Raw genomic sequence first — 17,186 nt, 5'->3', positions numbered from 1 at the left:
GCCCCGCATATTTCCCTGAGCCTGTTTGATAAAGATGTGCTGAGGGGCCAAGAGAGCTGCCTGCTTCCCATTAGGTGGGAATGCGGCTGGTGCACGTGGCGGGCAGATTTTGCCTCGCAGGGGATGAGGAGGGGACGTGAGGAACCTTCCCGCGGGGACTGCGGGGCTGTTTGCAGCTCGGGGTGGCCTGGGGGGGACCCGAGCACCCCCAAATCCCCCCATTCCCCGCAGCCGCTGCACCCACAAAGCCGGGTGAAAGCAGCAGGGGGAACCTACATAAAGCCTCGCTGGGCTCCTTTGGGGAGGGAGGGGGGTCCTGGGGAAGGAGTAAAGGTGAGGGCAGGGTTTTGGCAGCCGGGCGCTGCGAGCTGTTCCACTCGCAGAGCCTTGCTGCTCCTCTGGCAGCTCCGCTCTATTCCCATCCTACAAGGGAAGGTCGCAGATCACACGGAAGCATCTCGACATGTTGTGGGCTTGTTGTGCTTTTTGGTGTTTTTTCTTTTTTTCCCCCTTTTTTTCTCTGTGACTGGTTTGGGAACGGAGGGACGTGACTTGGTGATTATCCGAGACCCTGCGCCGGGGGTAGCGAGTGGCTCAGCAAAGCAGTGGCACACTGCAGGAGCTGACGGTGGCTGGAGAGGATGTTTGAGGCTGTCCATGTCCCCGTGTCCCAGTCCTGGTGGCCGTCTGTCCTCCTTCAGCTCCCTGCCCGCGAGCCGCCAGCCCGCGGAGCCCCTCCAGAGCTCGCTGCAGCAGATGCGAGATTAAGCCTGGGGTCGACCTCTCCCTCCCCAGGCACCCATAAATGAGGGGAAGGAAGTTTTCCAGGGCCTTTTCCCCAGCCCTGCTCACCAGCCGATGCAAACGTCAGGCTCCTTTTCAGGTCTTATTGCTCTTTTTTTCTTTTTTTTTTTCCCTTTCCCTCCTGCACTAACCATAAATCAGGTTGCTCTCCCCAAGGGTCATCTAACGCAGCTGATCCCACACATGAAGACCACCTTGCAAAGCTCCTTCTTTCCCTCTCCCCTCACTCCAGCTTCACCAAGGGATGCAGGGAGGGTGAGGGGGGATGTGTGGGTGTCCCCCCCCCCGGTCCCTCCTTTGGGTCCAGCTCTTCCCAGGTGCTGCAGGAATCCTCCCAGCTCCCGCTTTCAGCCCGGCTCCGCTCCTCTTCTCCGCTCCAGCCCTTTTTCCCAGGGGAGGACGGGGGATTAAGAGGAAGCAGATTAAACCTAATGGATTGATTGCAATTATTTTCCCCTGTTTATTTGCCGTACCATATGGGAGCTGAGAAGAAGGAGAGAAAAAAAAAAAAAGGGAAAGGGAACGCTCCTTACACGCGTGTAGCCCTGCTCCTCATTACATTCCCTGCTAGAGAGCTACCCAGGCCAGCCAAAAAATAAAACCGGCTCCGTTTGAGCGTCCTATTTCAAGCCCTTATAAACTGTGAGGTGTAAATACTTGTGTGTGCAAACCCACACTCAACCCTGCGTGAAGCTTGGAGCAGCAGCCCCAGCCTCTCCCCACGTGCCCGTCGTTGGGAAGGCGCCAGCTGCTGCCGCCGGCAGCTCTTTGTTGCAGGAGCCAACCTTTTATTTTATCTTTTTTTTTTAACCTGTCATGGGCTGGCACAGTGCTGGAGCTCCTCCAAAGCCTGGTCCTCCCACCTCTGTGTTTTGTTTTGTTTATTTCCCCCCCAAAAAATGTGGCTGCCTAAGAGCCGGGTGAGTATTGAGCATCAGAAACGTGCCCCGCATCCCTTTGCCTCCCCAGGAGCGGAGCCCTCCTGCCCCTTCCTGAGCTCATTGCAAAAATTTCCCCCCATGCAAATAAATCTGCCTGCTCTGGGGTTTTGTGTAGGGTTTCAGGATCCTGAGCCCGCATCTTGGGTGCCGGCGGCTGTGGTGCCAGCAGCTCAAGGTGCAGGATCAGGCTCCTGGTGCCTAAGGCAGCACAAGAAGCCAGGGGAAACCCCACCCTTGAAGGCCTTCGAGGTTCTTTCCTATCGTGGAAGCACAAATCTTGCTTCTTGGAGGGGGGGAAAAAACCAAGAGGCACACCCACGCTGTGATGCTCTTTATTGGCATCCGACCGATACACAAGGATAGCTACCCACCGAGCCGGCCCCGCGCCCCGCCAGCCCCCGTGCAGGATCCCTCCCACCTCATGCTGCTCGCACCCCTCCCGGCACACCCACAAACTCCTTCTACGACGGCAAATCGTTCGCCGCAAACCTCTAATAAATCAGCGTTGGTATCACAGGGGGAGTGGGGGAACAAGTGGAGAAAACACACGGTCTTTGTACAACAGAACCATTAGAAAAGGACACAAAACGTACCGACGAGCGTTAACTTTGGCTTGTTTTCCCTCCTTTTTTTTTTTTTTTTTTAAAGTTATTATTATTATTATTTTTCCTGCAACCAGGGATTTGAGGCATCCCGCGGCTTCTCTTTGGATGTTGAGTTTGTCTCCGTTTCCTCGGCCGCGAGGCTTGGTCGAAGGGCGAGGAAAGGACCCCTTGCTATGGCAATAGAAACCTGAGACCATGGCGATATTTGTCCTGAAGAAAAGCGATTTGCATCTGGCACGGTGCGTCCCGGGCGGCGCGTGGGCTCGGCCAGGCTCACCCGGGCAGGTTTTTGAGGAGGAGTTGGCGGAACCCAGCGCGGGCGCTCGCTTCGAGTCTCTTCACCGAAACAAGGGCCCGAGGGAAACCACATCACGATAACCAACACTTGAGTTCGTCCCAAAGCATCCCTGGGGATGGCTCAGTCTGGAAGGAGCTGGCCCCCCAGCTGGGGGCTTGCAAGCCAGAGTCAAATTTGGGGTGGTTTCCTTGGATTTCAGTGCTCTTGCTGCACAGCTGCTTCGCGCGAGGGCAGGAGGCGCTCGACATCCCAGCCTGATCCAAACGCAGCCTGGGAATTATCTTCCAAAACCCAGGGAGCAAAGTTTCCAAAACCTTTTATAAGACTCGGGTGCTGAGTTTCCACCGATGTCAGCCCCAGACCCCTTCACGGGATCCCAGAACGGGCGAGTTGGGCAGGGACCTCTGGGTCCATCTCTCCAAGCCCTGCTCCAGCAGGACCACCCGGAGCAGGGCTCCCAGGACCGCGTCCAGGCGGCTTTTGGAGCTCTCAGAGGATGGAGACCGGTTCCAGTGCTGTCACCTCCACGGTGCCGCGTTACATCCTGCTCTTCAGACAGAACCGGCCCGCAGGGCACCGAGCTCTCCCTGCAACGCCCTCCACCAGCATTGGCCAAACCCCTCGGTGTCCCCAAGTTTCTCAAGGACCCGCTGCGATGGTTTTTGGAGCGAGCACGTGAGTGTTTCCCCACGTTCTCTGTCAAGTCTTTAAGGCCAGAGGCGAGGTGGGAACGAGGACGGGGCTGCAAGAGGAAAGCTCAGCCTGCAGGTGGGAAGCCAGGAGCGAGCAGCCCGGGGTGGCCGAGCAGAGGGGTTGGGGCAGGCACCGTCACCCCATCACACGTAGAAACATCGAGCATTAGTAAAACAAGGCAGAATTATTTACAAGTCTTGCTTAGCTCCTTAAAGGGGGAAGGAAAATCTCCTCCTGCACTCGGAGAGGTTTCTGGCTGAAGCAGGAGGCTCAGCCGTACCCGGCTCCTGCGCTGTGCGAGCTCACCTTGCAGTCCTTGCTCTGCAAAAAGCCTCCAGGCGAGGGAGATGGCAAAGCTGCCCCATTTTGGGGGACATCCTCCAGGGCTGTGCTGGCCGGCGGCAGCTCTAAAAGAAGCCCTGGGTGCTCACCTGGCAGCTGCTCCTTCTGCAGCCTCACCGAGTGCCGGGAGGGGGGTTGATGTGTGAGCTAAGAAGGGTTGGGACCCCAGTGCCACCAGTCCGGGGCAGGTACAGGCCCAGTGTGGGGTCTTGAGGAGGAGCTGCCCCCCCTCGGCTGCCAGCCCTGTGCAAGGGGGACAGTGCAATCGCACCAGGGTGGCTTTGCTCCTGGGGCGTGCAGCGCGGGGATGCCGGGATTCATGGCGAGGGGAGGATGAGCAAAGCCCTTTTGTCGTGTTCCCGCTGCAGGCAGGCACTTTTGTCAGCCCTTTAGACTTTCGGGGTCCCCCCCTCCCCCGTGGAGCTCCAGCATGCCTGGCACTGGCGCAAGGGTGGTGGCACGGGGACGCCTGCTCCCCTTGGGGACATCCCCAGCATTCGGTGGCTGCTCCCCACCGAGGCCAAAAGCTGCTGGCCCCGAGGAGCGTGCGTGGGGGCTGCAGGCCCCAAATTTCACAGTGTAGGTTGGGCTGCTGGAAGCCGAGTCCTTTCCCCCAGCCCACTCCCCTCCATCACACAGCCCAGCTTAGGGACCAGCCCCCTCCCCAAATCCCGCCGCAGCGGCTCCGCTTCGCTGTGCCCGTCCCAGCCCTGCCCTTTGCTCGCGGTTGGGGGGAAGCAGCTGAATTTCAGGGCAGCGGAGGGGAGAGGAAGAGAACAGCAGCGTGGGGTGAGGAGGAAGGGCAGGAGGGAGAGACCTGGAGCCCCAAGGAGGATGGGGAAGGGGCTGGAAGAAGAGAGGAGAGACCTGAGAGTGGTGCTCGTCCCTGCGCTCGGCCAGCCGCCCTCGAGGATGCTCTGGCAGCAGGCGTGGGGCGGGACCGAGCCTGGCAGGGTCAGGGGCTGCCAGGGGGGGGTGGTGGTGGGAGGGGGCGATACCGAAACCAGGAGCTCAGTGCATAGAGGGCCGTAAAAGTGGGGGGCTCCGGGAGCCCTCGCTTCCTTCCCACCCTCCTCTCCGGGGGTCTCGGTGCCAGGGAGGGGAGAGGCGAGGGGGCGGCCGGGCACGGAGCCCCCGGCAGCGCCTCTCCCCCCCGGGCCGCCCTTCAGACGGGCGAGGTGGCGGTGGACTCGCTGTACAAGCTCTCGGCGATGTCCCCTCGCTGGATCTTCCGCAGGGCCACCAGGAGGGCGTCGAGGGTGGCCGTCTCCTTGGAGGACCAGTCGGCCAGGAGGGCGCGGGCGGGCGATTCCTCCCGCGTGAAGGAGTCAATGAGGTCCTCTTTGTAGCCCAGCTCCCCGGCCAGCTGCCGCCACGTCTCCTCGGCCGAGCTGCTCAGCAGCTTCTCCACCTCCTCCTGCTTGCCGGGCGGCAGGTTGGCATACAGGCTCCCGTCTCCCTTGGGCGCTGCGAAGGGCGAAGGGGCGTTAAGGCGCTGGGACGCGGTGCCCCCGCCCGCCCCGCGGCCCCCGGCTCGCCCTACCTGGCCCCTGCGTGCCCTGGCTGGGCGGCTGCTGGTCGTGCAGGCTCTGGCTGTCCACCGAGATGCCGCTGTCGCTGTGCAGCTTCTCCCCCTCCGGGGAGGGCGTCTGGTTCACCGGGCGGTTGTTGGCCCCTTGCTTGTTCTGCTTGCAGCTGTTCCACCTGCACGGAGAGGAGCAGGGAGGTGGCAGCTGGGGGCACTGTCCCATCCTATCCTGTGTCCCCCCCCCGGGGCAGCATCCCCTGCGTGGCACCCCTCGCTTTGGGAGCAGCTTCGTTGCCTTGTCCCCTGCTCGGAACCGTTTTCCCAAGGAACGTTTCCCCCGTAACCTCTGGCTCAACCCCTCCGGCAGCTGGATCAGGTTAAATAAGCACCGAGTGCCTCCTCTTTTGCAGCTGCCCAGCTCCTGAGCGTTGCAAGGGCCCAGGACAGGGCTCCCTCCCGCGCAGCCCTGCTGCAGAAAGGCAGCTGCCGGCCGGCGTGCACGCGTGTGCGCACATGGAGCTGCGTGCGGGTCCCCACGTGCGGCACTGCGCCCACGTGAAGGCGCAGCTGGGGCTTCGGCTGGGTGCACGCACCCACGTCGCTGCCTCCTCGTGGGTGGCGCACGTGGCGCTCGGTGCCCTCCGGGGCTGGACCGGGGCCACCGGAGAGCCCGGGGCGGCGGCAGGGACCGGGGCGCACGTGGGGCGCGCGAGCTGCAGGCTCGCATCTGGGCAGCATGTGTGGAGCTGGGCGGCTGCGTGAGCCTGGGCTGAGGTCCTGGTTGGGGAAGGGATGCTGCGGGGAACCCTCGGGGTGCCTCCAGCCTCGGGGGGGTGCACGGGGAGCAGCCGAGCCAGCCCTGACCTGCACGGGGCCAGGTGCACGCCCAGGGATGAGCCGCTGAGCGTGATCGGCCGCGACGGCCGCCCGCGGCGTGGCAGAGCGAGCGGGGGGGGGGGGGGTTGGGGGGTGTTTGTGTTGGGGGTGGGGGGGGCACAGCTTGCACCCCCATCCTGCTGTGATCGCCCTCTTTCATCTCCTCAGCTGCCTTATTGCTCATGCATTTTTTGGCAATCCAGCTCCTGCCCACCCACCCTCCCTCGTTTCGCTGTCGGTGGCTGCTCCAAATGCAGGACCTCCAAGGGGGGGTGGGCACGGGTTGCTCCCCATACTTCAACTCCCCCCTCTTCCAACACACCCCCATGGCTCTGCCTTGCTTCTCTACCTTTTGAAGGCGATGTAAGCCACCAGCCCCACCACCACGGCCGCCAGGATGGAGCAGTAGACAGGGATGAGGTTGTCGGCGGTGCCGCGGCTCACGACGGGCTGCGAGCTGCCCATGACGGTGGTGCCGGTGTCTGCCAGGGTGCTGGCCATCGCCTCAGTGTTGAAGGGGTCCCTGGTGACAGGTTCGGGGCTCTCAGAGCCCGCCAGGGATGGGGTGTGTGTTGTCCAGCGAGGGTGGAGGTCTGCCAGGAGGGGAAAAACAAAGGGAAGAGTCAGCCACGTACCTGGCGGTGACTTGTAGCAGCTCTGGCACAGCCCCTTGTCCCCAAGCTTGTCCTTGCAAGCCAACCCATCCCTGGGCCCCCAGTCCCCCTGGACCCCAAGACAAGCCAAAGCTGTCTCCTCTTCCGAAAGGCTGATGGTTCCCTGGTCGTGGCTGGGCTGCTTGGACACGGCTTTGAAGGTTTTCCTTTCCCAGCACTGCTTTGCTCAAGCCCTTCCCATTCAGCAAGGGACAAGCCACGTATCTGCGCGTCCCCGTTGCCCGTGGGCATCCAGCCTCGCACAGGCAGGGCTTATTTATCCCCACTGAGCTTTTGTGGCAGTCCTGGTACCGGGATGGAAGAGCAGCTCTTCCCCCAGACTTGCAAGCCTGCTGGCTGAGCCCCGGGCTGCTGTCGCTGATCCCAGAGAGCTGCTATGGGACTCGGTCCCCAGGCTGCAGCCCCAGCTGCTGCCCATCTACAGCACATCTGCACCGAGACCTGTGTAAGGCAAAGCAGCTGCCTCTGCAGCTCACAAGGAGCTGGGTCTGCCTGGGTTCACCTGCTGCCCGCAGCCTGGATTCATCCCCCCAGGGGGGGAACAGAAAGGGGGAACCCTCACTTGTCCCCTTCCCCCGGCCCCTGCCTGCTGGGTGCGCCCTGCCAGCCCAGCCCCGATCTGGGAGTGACCCCGTTCCCACCCATAGGTCCGCACCCAGCAGATGGATGTGTCTCGTCTTGCACTGGGAAGAGCTCTCACCTGCGTGCCCAACCCCCCCGCAGAGCCTGCCTCCCCCCAGACCTGCCTGCGCCCCTCTCCAGGGGCTTTCCCTGTGCCCGTGGGCAGCCTCCGGGCGAGCTCTGCAGGGCTGCGTCCCCGCCGTGCCACACCGGGGCTGTGCCACGTCCCCGGCCACCCCGCGCCCCAGGCATTTTGCAAGCTCGAGGCTGGAGCAAGCCCCAACCAACCCCTCCTGGGCACAGCCCAATTCCTGCTCCCTGCTGCACCAGCCCCTGCACAACCGCAGACAAACAACCGGCCCCGGTGCGATCCCCAGCCTGGCGGGTACACCTCTGCTCGTGCACCCCGAGCTCTCCAGCACCACGACAGCACGGGGGACGCTTCACCCTGCCCTCTGATTGTCCCCGGGGGGGGGGGTGGTGGGAAGGAAGGGGTGGCCCGGCGCTGGCAGCTCCCCTTGCCGACCCTCCCAGCCGCGGCCCCCACCCGGATCCCGCTGCCCTTTGGGAGCAACGCTTCGGTGGCCGGCACGGCCGTATCCGGCGGGGCCCCGCTGGCAGCTAACAAAGCTCACCCTGTGCTCCTTGACTTATGGCTCCATTTACTCGACCCTTCCAAGGGATCAGCCAAAGGGAGCTGCACTGGCTGCCGCCTCGTGCTGTGAATCAGCGGCGCGCGGGACAAAGCCCCTTTCTCAGCCGCTGGGCTCAGGGCAGGAACCGTGCTGCTGCTGCCAAAAAGCAGCTGGGGCAGCCCCAGTGCCAGCCTAAACCCGCCCCAAAAAGAAACAGCTCCACTGGGATATGGGGACTGTGCACGGCATGGGGCTGCACGGCCGGGCTGCTCCTCTGAATGATGCTCTCCTTGCGCACCAAACCCTCCTGGGCTGTGGGGCTGGCTGCTCCCCAGCTCTTTCGGAGGGCAGCAGCAGTTAATTCCCATTGAAAACCCATCAGCTGCCAGATTCCCTTTTCATGAAGGCTCTGGTGGCAGTGAAAACAACATCCGAGGCTGCTGGACCTCTTGGCTGAGCATTTACAGGGGGGGCGAAGGCTCTCAGCAAGCGCTGGCTCGTTAGGAAGCTGCGTGCTGAAACGCCCAGGGGGTGGGGGTCTCAGCTGGACACGGAGTCCTCTCTTCTCCTCCACCCCCCGGGGCCCTGCACCCACCTCCCCATTGCTGTGGTGCAGAGGAAAACCGAGGCACGGAGCGCTACGGATGTCTGTGCTTGCACCACGAGAGCCAGCGAGCCCTGCTCCCCCCCGGCTCCGCGGCGCACCAGGCAGCGGTACCTCTGCATTCGGCGTCGGAGGTGGCCGTGCACTCCTTCACCATCACCTCGTTCTCCTCGCAGATGGTGCAGGGCAGGCAGGGGTCCACAAAGTTGGCCTCATCCGAGAAGGTGCCCTCGGGGCACTCCTCGCACACCGTGTCCTGCGAGTCCCTGCAGGGGAACATGAGGCCGAAGCCCACCTCGCAGACCCGGCACTCCTTGCAGCTCCCGCTCAGCTCGTCCTGGTAGTAGCCGTAGGCGCAGCGGCACACGGCGTCGTCCGACTCCACGCAGGGCGCCGACATGCTCTGCAGCCCCACGCACTGCGTGCACGGCTTGCACGGCTCCGTGGCGCTCACCGTGTCCGAGTAGGTCACGCCTGGGAAAGTGGGGGGGGGCAAAAAAAAAAGGGGGTGAGCGGGGGGGCCGCTGGGGTGTCCCCGTCCCCGCTGGCCGCTCTGCGCCCCAGTGGTGGGTGTGCTTCAGCCCCCAGCTCCCAGCCCCATCCTGCTGGCGGAGCTGGGTTTGTGCAAGGGCTGCAGGCTGGGACCGGCGCTCTTCGTTTTCCTCCTCCTCTGAGAGACGGGGAGAGTTTGCCCCACTGCAGCCCCCCCAAAACCACTGGTCCCCTTCCAGCCCCCGGCAACTCCACGGTCTCCCCTTGCCCGTTCCCTTCCCGTTAACAGTAAATCCCTTTTGGCAGCAGTTCCCCGTGCTGAGGGGGGGAACACAGCCCCTAACTTGGGTCCTTTGAGCCCCTGCAGCCTGCGCAGATCTTGCTGCTGTCCCCATCTCAGCCGTGCCCGTGTCCCCGAGCGAGCATCCCTGCGTGCGACCGGGGCACCGTCCCCATTTCCAACCTGCGGACAGTCCCCATGCTGGCCGAGACAGACAGCGCATCCCCAAAGCTTTCTCCTCTGCATCCTGCCTGGGGGGTCCCTGGGGGCATCTCTGCCCTGTGCCCCCCCCTCCTTTGGCCTCGTGCTCCCCACCGGGGAGGCCAGGGGACGCGGGAGGTGATGCAAACAGGAGGTTACAACACTAATTGCTGACTCTCCTCTGACCCCGGGGCTCCTTGCTCTCCAGTTTCACCCCGCAGGACTGACTCTGCCATGTAAATCAATACCCTCCCGAAGCCCGCCGAGCCCCCCCTCTCCCCCCGTGTCCCCTCCTTCCCCTGCACGGTCCCCAAGGTGTTTGAGGTTATTTTTAGCCCAGCGAGCCAGGATCAGTGCCCGTCCTGGAGGGCACGGTTGCTCTCCCTCCATCACGCTCTTCGCAGCCGTTTCCCCATAGCCCTCGCTGCCGAAACGCAGGGGGAAAGTCCAATCCCCCGCCCCCTCCATGGAGAAGGTGTTGGGGGGATGAGGTGCAGTCCCTCAGGAAGGCAAACCAGCCACCTCTCCGTCCTTAATCAGGAGCTGGGAGTTTCCTCTGGAGGATCCAAGGGCTGAGCGCCCGCCTTGCACTTGGCCAAACCTTCCCCGTGGCCTCCTGGCATCTTTGGTGGCCTCCAGCTTCCCTGGGTGGCCCACGAGAGATGGAGGCTCCAGGAGGAGCTGCTCTGGTGCCTCTTTTACGACATTTTCAAGACAGAGGGGAAGGAAGAGCCCCGAGGTGATGGTGACGGGCAGGGGCAGCTCGCCCACTGCACCCCAAGGACAGGGGCACCGAGCCAGCACCGGGATGTCACCGGGGCTCCCCAGAGCCATCCCTTCTCCTTGGGGACGGGGTCCCCCGCACCAACCACCTCGCACTCGGGTCGCACAGCGCCGTGTCACGCACAGACCGTGCCAAAAGCAGCGGATGCAGCTAATGGCAGGGGGGCCAGGGCTGGGCGAGCAGCCCCTGCCCGGCCGAGCGGAGGCAGAACCGCGCTGGGTCGGCTGCTGGCGTGCGCGGCTCCCATTAACCCGGACTCGTCCCTCGCATTATTCTGAATTATTGATAGGCACCATTAGAGCGGGGAAGTGGCCAGGAAAGGCATACGGCTGAGTGGGCACATTTTCAGTGGCAGCAAGGTATCGGAGCTGAGCAATTACAGCCGAGATTCAGCCGGGGCGCCCCCCCTTCCCTCCCTCCCTCTGCAGCAATGGAGGCTGGCGAAGGGGGATAAATAAATCATGAGGCAGCCATCGGGGGGGGGGGGGGGGGGGGGGGGTGGCAAGGGAGGGAGAGAAGAAAAATTAAAATAAAAAGGCAAGTGGCCATTTGGGCTGGTGCAGGAACCGCTGCCTTCGGGCTTTGACAGGGGTGCTGCTTTGATAGGAGCAAAAAATCTTTGCGAAACGATTTGGCCAGTGGATCGGGAAGGTGTCCAAGGCAAAGCCTCGGAGGCAGCCTGGGGTGGAGGTGGGGATTTTCATGCCCCCCTTCTCCTTGCGTGGCAGCCAGGGGAATTTTGCAGGGAAGGGGCTGCCCACGCAGCACCCCTGGGGGCCGGTGGGAGCCCAGGCTGGGGGAGAAGGGTGGAAGCAGCTCCCAAAGGATCCCATCCCAGCACGGGCTGGTGGTGGGTTTGCAGGTCTCCCCTCTGTCCCCAGACCCCCCCCAAAGGCTCAGAGGGCAGCTGGGGACCTTTCAGCACCTGCACCCCCAGCACCCATCCACCCAGCAGCTCCCAGCTGATGAATTTTGGGGCTCAGCCCCTGCTGCATCGACAACGAACGCCTGCAGCTGGGGCAGGGCGGGGGGTATAAAGCAGGACGGCTGGCACTGAGGTTGTCTCTCCCCCCCCTTTTCTTTGAGCTCTGGGGTTTGTTTGTTGCTCCCAGTTGATGCAGTGAGGGGCCAGGTTGTCCCCTTGCTGCCCAGCGGGGTGGTGGAGGCCTGATCCTGCCCTGGGATTTACACCGTGCACTTGGGTGAGTGAGGAGTGTGCCGGGGTGAGGGTGCTCCCAACTGGGGGGGGTGTGAGCCATGGGGTTGGGGGGCTGTGGGGGAAACTGAGGCACGGAGGGGTGCCAGGAGCAGCCAGCCTTGTTGGCCCTTTGGCAGCAAAGCCAAGCGAGGTGCGAAGCGTGGTGCTGGGAGTGTTTGGTCCTGCCTGCCCTTATCCCTGCGGGGCTGGGGGGAGGGAGCAGGCCTTTTTGTCTCCGCGCTTTCCAGCTCAGCTCCCTGACCCTCCCCAGAGCTGGTGCCGGAGGTTAATCCTGCTGGGGCACAAGCCAGAGCAGCAGCGCTCACGTACAGCCGCCAACACCCGTGCCCTGGCTCGTGCAGCCAGGCCGTGGGCTCTCCGTAACCTCTGCACCCTGGAGGAGGGTGGAAACTCCCTTCCACCCCCATTTCCCAGAAAAAAAGGTGGGATGTAAGCCATCCCCGGCCTGGAAACGAAGGGGCTTATGTGAGGCGTTCCCATCGGAGCATCTCTGGAACACGAAGCAACCCTGCCGTGCCCTCTGGGTTTGCAGCCCTGCACCCCGGGAGCTGGGCTGGAGCCAGAGGCAGCGAGTGAGCCCGCTCTGAGGTTGCAGCCGGTGGGTTGCAGCCTCCCCAGCTGCTCGGAGGGCGAGCGCCCTTCATCGATTTTTGCAGGAAGGTATTTTTAGCGCTGCTCTGTGCCGGTGCCGCTCTGGTTATGGGGCTTCTCCGGTCAGAGGGCTTCTCCCCTGCCGGTCTCTGCCCTTTTTCGCTCCCCCCGTGGCCGTGCTCTGCCCCTTCCCCCTCTAAACCACATCCCCGGAGCAGGCCGGGCTTGGCTGGCACAGGTTCTCCTACAAATACTTGTCCCCAGGTCTTCAAAGGGTTTGCAGCAGTAAATTTGAAGGGCAGATGGCTTATGCCTATCACGGCGTTCTTTAAACACTAAGAGCTGGGCTGCTTCATCTGTAAGCATTTACCCAGCTCGCCAGCACAAAGCTGACCGGCATTTACGAAGCGTTTGACGCAGGCAACGTGCCTGGAGGTGGCCAGCAGAAAACTGTCTGTGTCCCCCCCTATATCGGGAGCCTGTGTGATTTGCTTCTCCCTCCCCCAGCTTTATTTCGCAGCCTTTAGGAGGTAAAACTTGCAGTGGTGCTGGGGTGGGGGAGCTGGGGGACACCGGGAGGAGCAGTGCCCTGGAAGGGGACCTGCAAACGTGCCTGGCACCAGTGGGTCCCGGAAAGGGGCTGGGATTTGCTGGGCAGATGGTTAAAGGATTGGGGGAAATCCTGGAAGTAACGCTGCCGTTTGGGTGTGATTGTGCAGGAATTGGGCACAGGGAGGCTGCAGCCAGCAGCACAAAGCGCATCCACGTGGCTCTTCCAAGGGGATGCACACGGGGAGGACCCCGGTGCTGGCTTGTGGTCCCCAAAGCCCCCCCCCCCGTGCCCGGCACCCTTGGCGGGGGGGTAGCAGGTACTCACTGTCCAGGCAGGGCTCGCAGACGGTCTGGTTGACCCCGCAGGGCTGCACCACCCCCTCGCCCAGGTTGCAGGCTTTGCAGCACTCCCCGCTCGTGGTGTACATCTTGGTGAAGCACTTGTCCTTGGAGCCCCAGGCGGGTCCCTGGGAGAGAAAACAGAGCTGGGAGGTGACTCTCGGCACGGGATTCCCCCTGCAAGGGTGGGCAGAGAAACGCACGGCATGCAGGCAGGGTTGTGCTGTGGGGTGGACATCTGGGCCCAAGGGGAATCATGTATTAAATGCAGGGCTCGGGGGAAAGGGCAGTTAAATGGTTTTCCTAGGCAAAACTCAATCATTTGGAAAGCCCCTTGAAGTGTTACTGATGGAGGTGACGAGAGCCTGGTAGAAGTGATGGGGGAAGCAGGGTAACAGCACTGCGTGTTCTCATCTCTCACCTGCTCCCCCTGAGGATGTCGTGCCATCCCAAAAGGCTCGGCCCTTCCCTGCCTGGCGGGCAGCAGGACATTGTCCCCAGGCTGGCCGCAGGGAGCCCTGCCAGCCCCCAGGGAGGGTTTGGAGAGCTGGGGGTCCCCGCTCCGTGCCATGCTCTCGCTGAACATCGTGACTGGAAATCAGCCCCCACGATAGAAATTAAGACTTTAAAAGGAGCCCAGAGAGCTTCAGCCGTCTAATGGGAGTGAGTGGATTTGCTTATAAAACCTGTCATCACATATGGAAGCAATAAAAATGCCATGAGCAGTGCGGTTTGGAGCCCCGCTGCACATGCACTTTGCAGCAGGGAGCAGCGCTGGCCGGGCTGCAGGTCAGACCAACCATCCCTTTGCCATCAGCCTGAGCCTGGTTTGGGGGAAGAAACTCAACGGGAGCCTGGAGGAGCTCCCCCTCCCCGCGTCCCCACGCATCTGGATGCCTTGTCAGCCACTTGGCCGCCTCTCTTCTTCGCACAATGCGGCGTTATGAACTCAGGGGTGCATCATCCAGCATCATCCGGCCCGGCCTGAGACAATGGAGCGCCAATTATAGGCAGCTGAATGACAAAGTGCTCCAATTACCCTGCGCTGGAAACCATGCGCTCTCCTGGCTGGCGCTGCTTCGCCAGCCCGACTTGGCACCGGGCCCCGGCTGCACGGGAGAGAGAGGGTTTGGCATGGGGGGCGCTTCCAGCGCCCTCAAACACCAGCTGGGGAACAAGCAGGCTGGGGGGGGGGGTGAGAACCGGGCTGGCTTTGCAGCAGGGGCTGAGCCAGGCAGCAGGGATGTGCCCCGCTGCTTGCAGCGACCCAGGCGGGGCGCAGGGCTGGAGCTCGCCCTGCTGCTCCCTCTGCCCCATCCTCTGCAGCAATCCCCCCGCGCTTGGGCAGGTTTGTGCTCCCCGCAGCAGCGGCTGGGAAGGAGGGAAGCATCGCAACGTGCCTGGCTATAAATAGTGCTGGGAAGGCTGGGGCCAGCAGCTGGGGCCAGCAGCAGCCAGCTCTCCCACGCCGCCCGCGCCCGAGGCAGCTGCGAGCAGCCCCGCGGGGCCGGGACCTGGCTGCTTCGTTTCCTCCGTGCAAAGAACCCGGAGCCCCGACAGCTTCCCCCTGCCCTCCTCAGGCTGCTGAGGGACACCCTGTGCTTTTCCCCCCAGCTGCCAGGTCCTACCCTCGGTGCTTCTAAATGGTGTGGAAAATGCAACTTCCAGTCCCAGGTGCTGCACCCCCCCCCTCCCCGCCTGCGTTTCCCTTTCGGCTCCATCTCGAGCACTGAAACGTTCGTAAAGATTAACACGCTTATGAGGGGGGCACATGGTCTGCATTAGCCCGCTGAAATGTGCATGTTATTAACACAACTCCTGTTGACAAAGCCACAGGTATTAACACTATAAAGCATCTTGACAGCTGGACCGAGGAGCGGGGGAGGCGCAGAGGGTGCCAGCAACACCTTTGTGAGCTTTTAATTGCTTTCTGAGTTGTTCCTCTGCGTTTCTCTCCCTTAGCAGATGCTGCTGGTGGAGGAGATGGCCTTGGAGGAAGAGCTACGCGGAGTGAGTTCTGCGAGGCACCATTATCTCCCCAGCCCTGGCACAGAAAACCGCGTTGCGCCGGAGCGGGGAACGGCGGCGACGCTGCAGCTGGAGATGGGCCCAGCGGCAAGCCTGGATCCGAACCGCCCGCGAGCCTGACAGACGGGCTCTGCGTCTTTTGGCTAGGCACCCTGTCTAGAAGAGGCCAAACCCCTGGCTCTGAGCTCTCCCCAAACTTTGGGCAGCATGGGGAGCCACGTCTCAGCTCGCCGGGTCCGGCCAGCCCTCGGCGCGGCAGGATGGGCAGGGCTCTGCCTCCTCCCCTGCTGAGCTCCTGTCCCAGCAGCACAGGTAACGAGCCATGAAATTGGGGTTCTGGGGGTTTGGGGTGGCCCTGGGGCTGTGCTCACAGCTGTGGGAGCACCTCTAGACCTGTCCCGGTCAGGGATCGGAGGGGCAGTGGGGTTCCCCCCTCCCCAGCTTTCCTGTGGGGCTGGGTGGGCTCGGCAGGTGTAATCCTCAGGGAAGCGTCCAGCCCTGACCTGGGGAGGTGGCTGAAGGGTTTGGGGGGCCCCAAAGCCCTGCCTGGCTGCAGGAGGCTGCCCCAGGAGGGAGGAATTCTCCAGGGTTGAAATCGTTTGAACCATTCTGGCTGGGCTCGGGTCCTGCTTTCTCTGCCGTGGAACCTGGGGAGTTCAGCCAGCCCGGCCCCCGCCCCATGGTTGTCCAAGGGAAGGGGACCCTCTGGCACAGAGCCCCTGGCACCGCTCTCCTCCTCGGTCTCGGAATGAAACCGCTGAAGCACTGAGGTTAACATCTGCCCAAAAGGTGTCCTGCTGCCTGCCGAGCCCTCTGGGACCTCCCCTCCCAACCCCCCCCCCCCCCCCCCCCCATCAAATCCTCCCGCAGCAAAAGCCCCGTTTCTGCCCCAGGTAGCTCCGTCTGTCCTGGTGCGCCCAGACCATGTGTCCTGCTCCGGGCACCCCCCTCTTCCCTGCCCCCCCACGCCCTAAAGTTTTGTCTGTGGCACAGGCTGAGGCTGTGCCTGGCCGAGGGGCTTGCACTGCAGGGAGGAAAGCTTTGCCCTTCCTACAGGGCACTGAGTTTGGAGCCGGGCAGGTTTGGGGGAAGGTTTGGGGCCATGGGGTTCAGGAGATGAAGGCACAGGGGTGGGGCTGCTCCCCCCACCCCCACTCGCCACCACCCTTTTTCCCGGGAGAAAAGGGATGGCAGAGCCCAACTCGGCGCTAGCAGGATGCGAGGGGCTGCACAAGCCATCCCGAGGGGGTCCCCATCCCCACCCACCTCCCCGCTCCCCTCCATCTGCGCTCTGCTTGCCCACCCGGGGGACCTCCCAGCCCGGCTGCCCGGTGCCTCCGGGACCCTCCAGCCCTCTACATTTCCCCTCCCCGCCTTCCACTTGCCCGGTACCCTCGGGACTCTCCAAATAAGAGGCTGGAGAGCCCTGGGGGCGCAGCGCCGGGGTACCCCGGTTCCTCTCCATCCCACCTCCGCCTGGTGCCTGCGGGCCAGGGGACCCCCCGAGCTCCTTCCCCGGTCTCTCCAGGGCTCCGGGTCCCCCGGGCACCTGCGAACAGCCCTCCCCGCCTCCCGGCCCGGCACTCACCGCCGGCAGCAGGAGCAGCAGCAGCGGCAGGAGCCCGGCCATGGTGCGCGGGGGTCGCCTCGCATCCCCCGAGCAGCGGGTGCGCGGCCGGGCTGCCCTCCCTCTGCCGCCCGCCGCCTCGGCAGCACCAGAAAAGGGCTGCAAGTCCCTCCTCCTCCTCCTCCTCTCCGCCCCCGGAGCATCACGGCGAGCAGCAGAGCCAGCACCCTCCTCTGTCGGCACACAAAGCCCAGACCCCCCCCTCCCCAGGCCCCCGCAAGAACCCGCCGCCCTCCCACAAAGCGCTTTTGGGGAGCGCTCCCCCCAGCCCCTCTGGGGTTCGTGTCCATCCGTGCACCCTCCTCTGCTGTCTGTCCAACCATCCATCTGTCCGTCCATCCCTCCCTCCATCCATCTCTCTCCATCCCCTCTAACACCTCCATCCATCCATCCCCGCACGCCCCGCTCCAGCTCTCCACCAGTCCCTGCCCTCACCACGGGCTCGTTAATGG

General features: G+C 63.3%; 1 protein-coding gene and 1 long non-coding RNA gene across 2 annotated transcripts; one reads left to right on the top strand and one right to left on the bottom strand.

The window, feature by feature from the left end:
• The first annotated feature begins 1,275 nt into the window (after positions 1-1,275).
• On the top strand, positions 1,276-3,518 carry LOC118178896. Its single transcript, XR_004756322.1, has 2 exons — positions 1,276-1,724; positions 2,394-3,518. It is a non-coding gene; the product is annotated as an uncharacterized LOC118178896 (long non-coding RNA).
• NGFR (nerve growth factor receptor) lies at positions 2,062-16,849 on the bottom strand. Its single transcript, XM_035347757.1, has 6 exons — positions 16,696-16,849; positions 13,066-13,207; positions 8,736-9,095; positions 6,437-6,680; positions 5,227-5,387; positions 2,062-5,150 (listed from the first exon to the last, which is right to left on the bottom strand). Exons 1-6 carry the CDS (start codon positions 16,735-16,737, stop codon positions 4,849-4,851), a joined length of 1,251 nt encoding a protein of 416 aa, XP_035203648.1. The 5' UTR covers positions 16,738-16,849; the 3' UTR covers positions 2,062-4,848.
• Between the last annotated feature and the right edge of the window lie 337 nt (positions 16,850-17,186).

Source organism: Oxyura jamaicensis, chromosome 27 (assembly GCF_011077185.1).
Source record: "Oxyura jamaicensis isolate SHBP4307 breed ruddy duck chromosome 27, BPBGC_Ojam_1.0, whole genome shotgun sequence".
NCBI classification, from domain to species: Eukaryota; Metazoa; Chordata; class Aves; order Anseriformes; family Anatidae; genus Oxyura; species Oxyura jamaicensis.
Note: the sequence above shows the minus strand (reverse complement) of the source record. Positions and strands in the feature narration are given on the sequence as shown.

What these genes read in the sequence shown, in the direction of transcription:
- NGFR (XM_035347757.1), bottom strand. Translation starts at nt 16,737, where the DNA reads ATGGCCGGGCTCCTGCCGCTGCTGCTGCTCCTGCTGCCGGCG. An exon ending in CTCCGACGCCGAATGCAGAG is followed by an intron (nt 6,681 to 8,735) that starts GTACCGCTGCCT and finishes CCCTCCTGGCAG; the next exon opens with ACCTCCACCCTCGCTGGACA. An exon ending in GCTTACATCGCCTTCAAAAG is followed by an intron (nt 5,388 to 6,436) that starts GTAGAGAAGCAA and finishes CTCTCCGTGCAG; the next exon opens with GTGGAACAGCTGCAAGCAGA.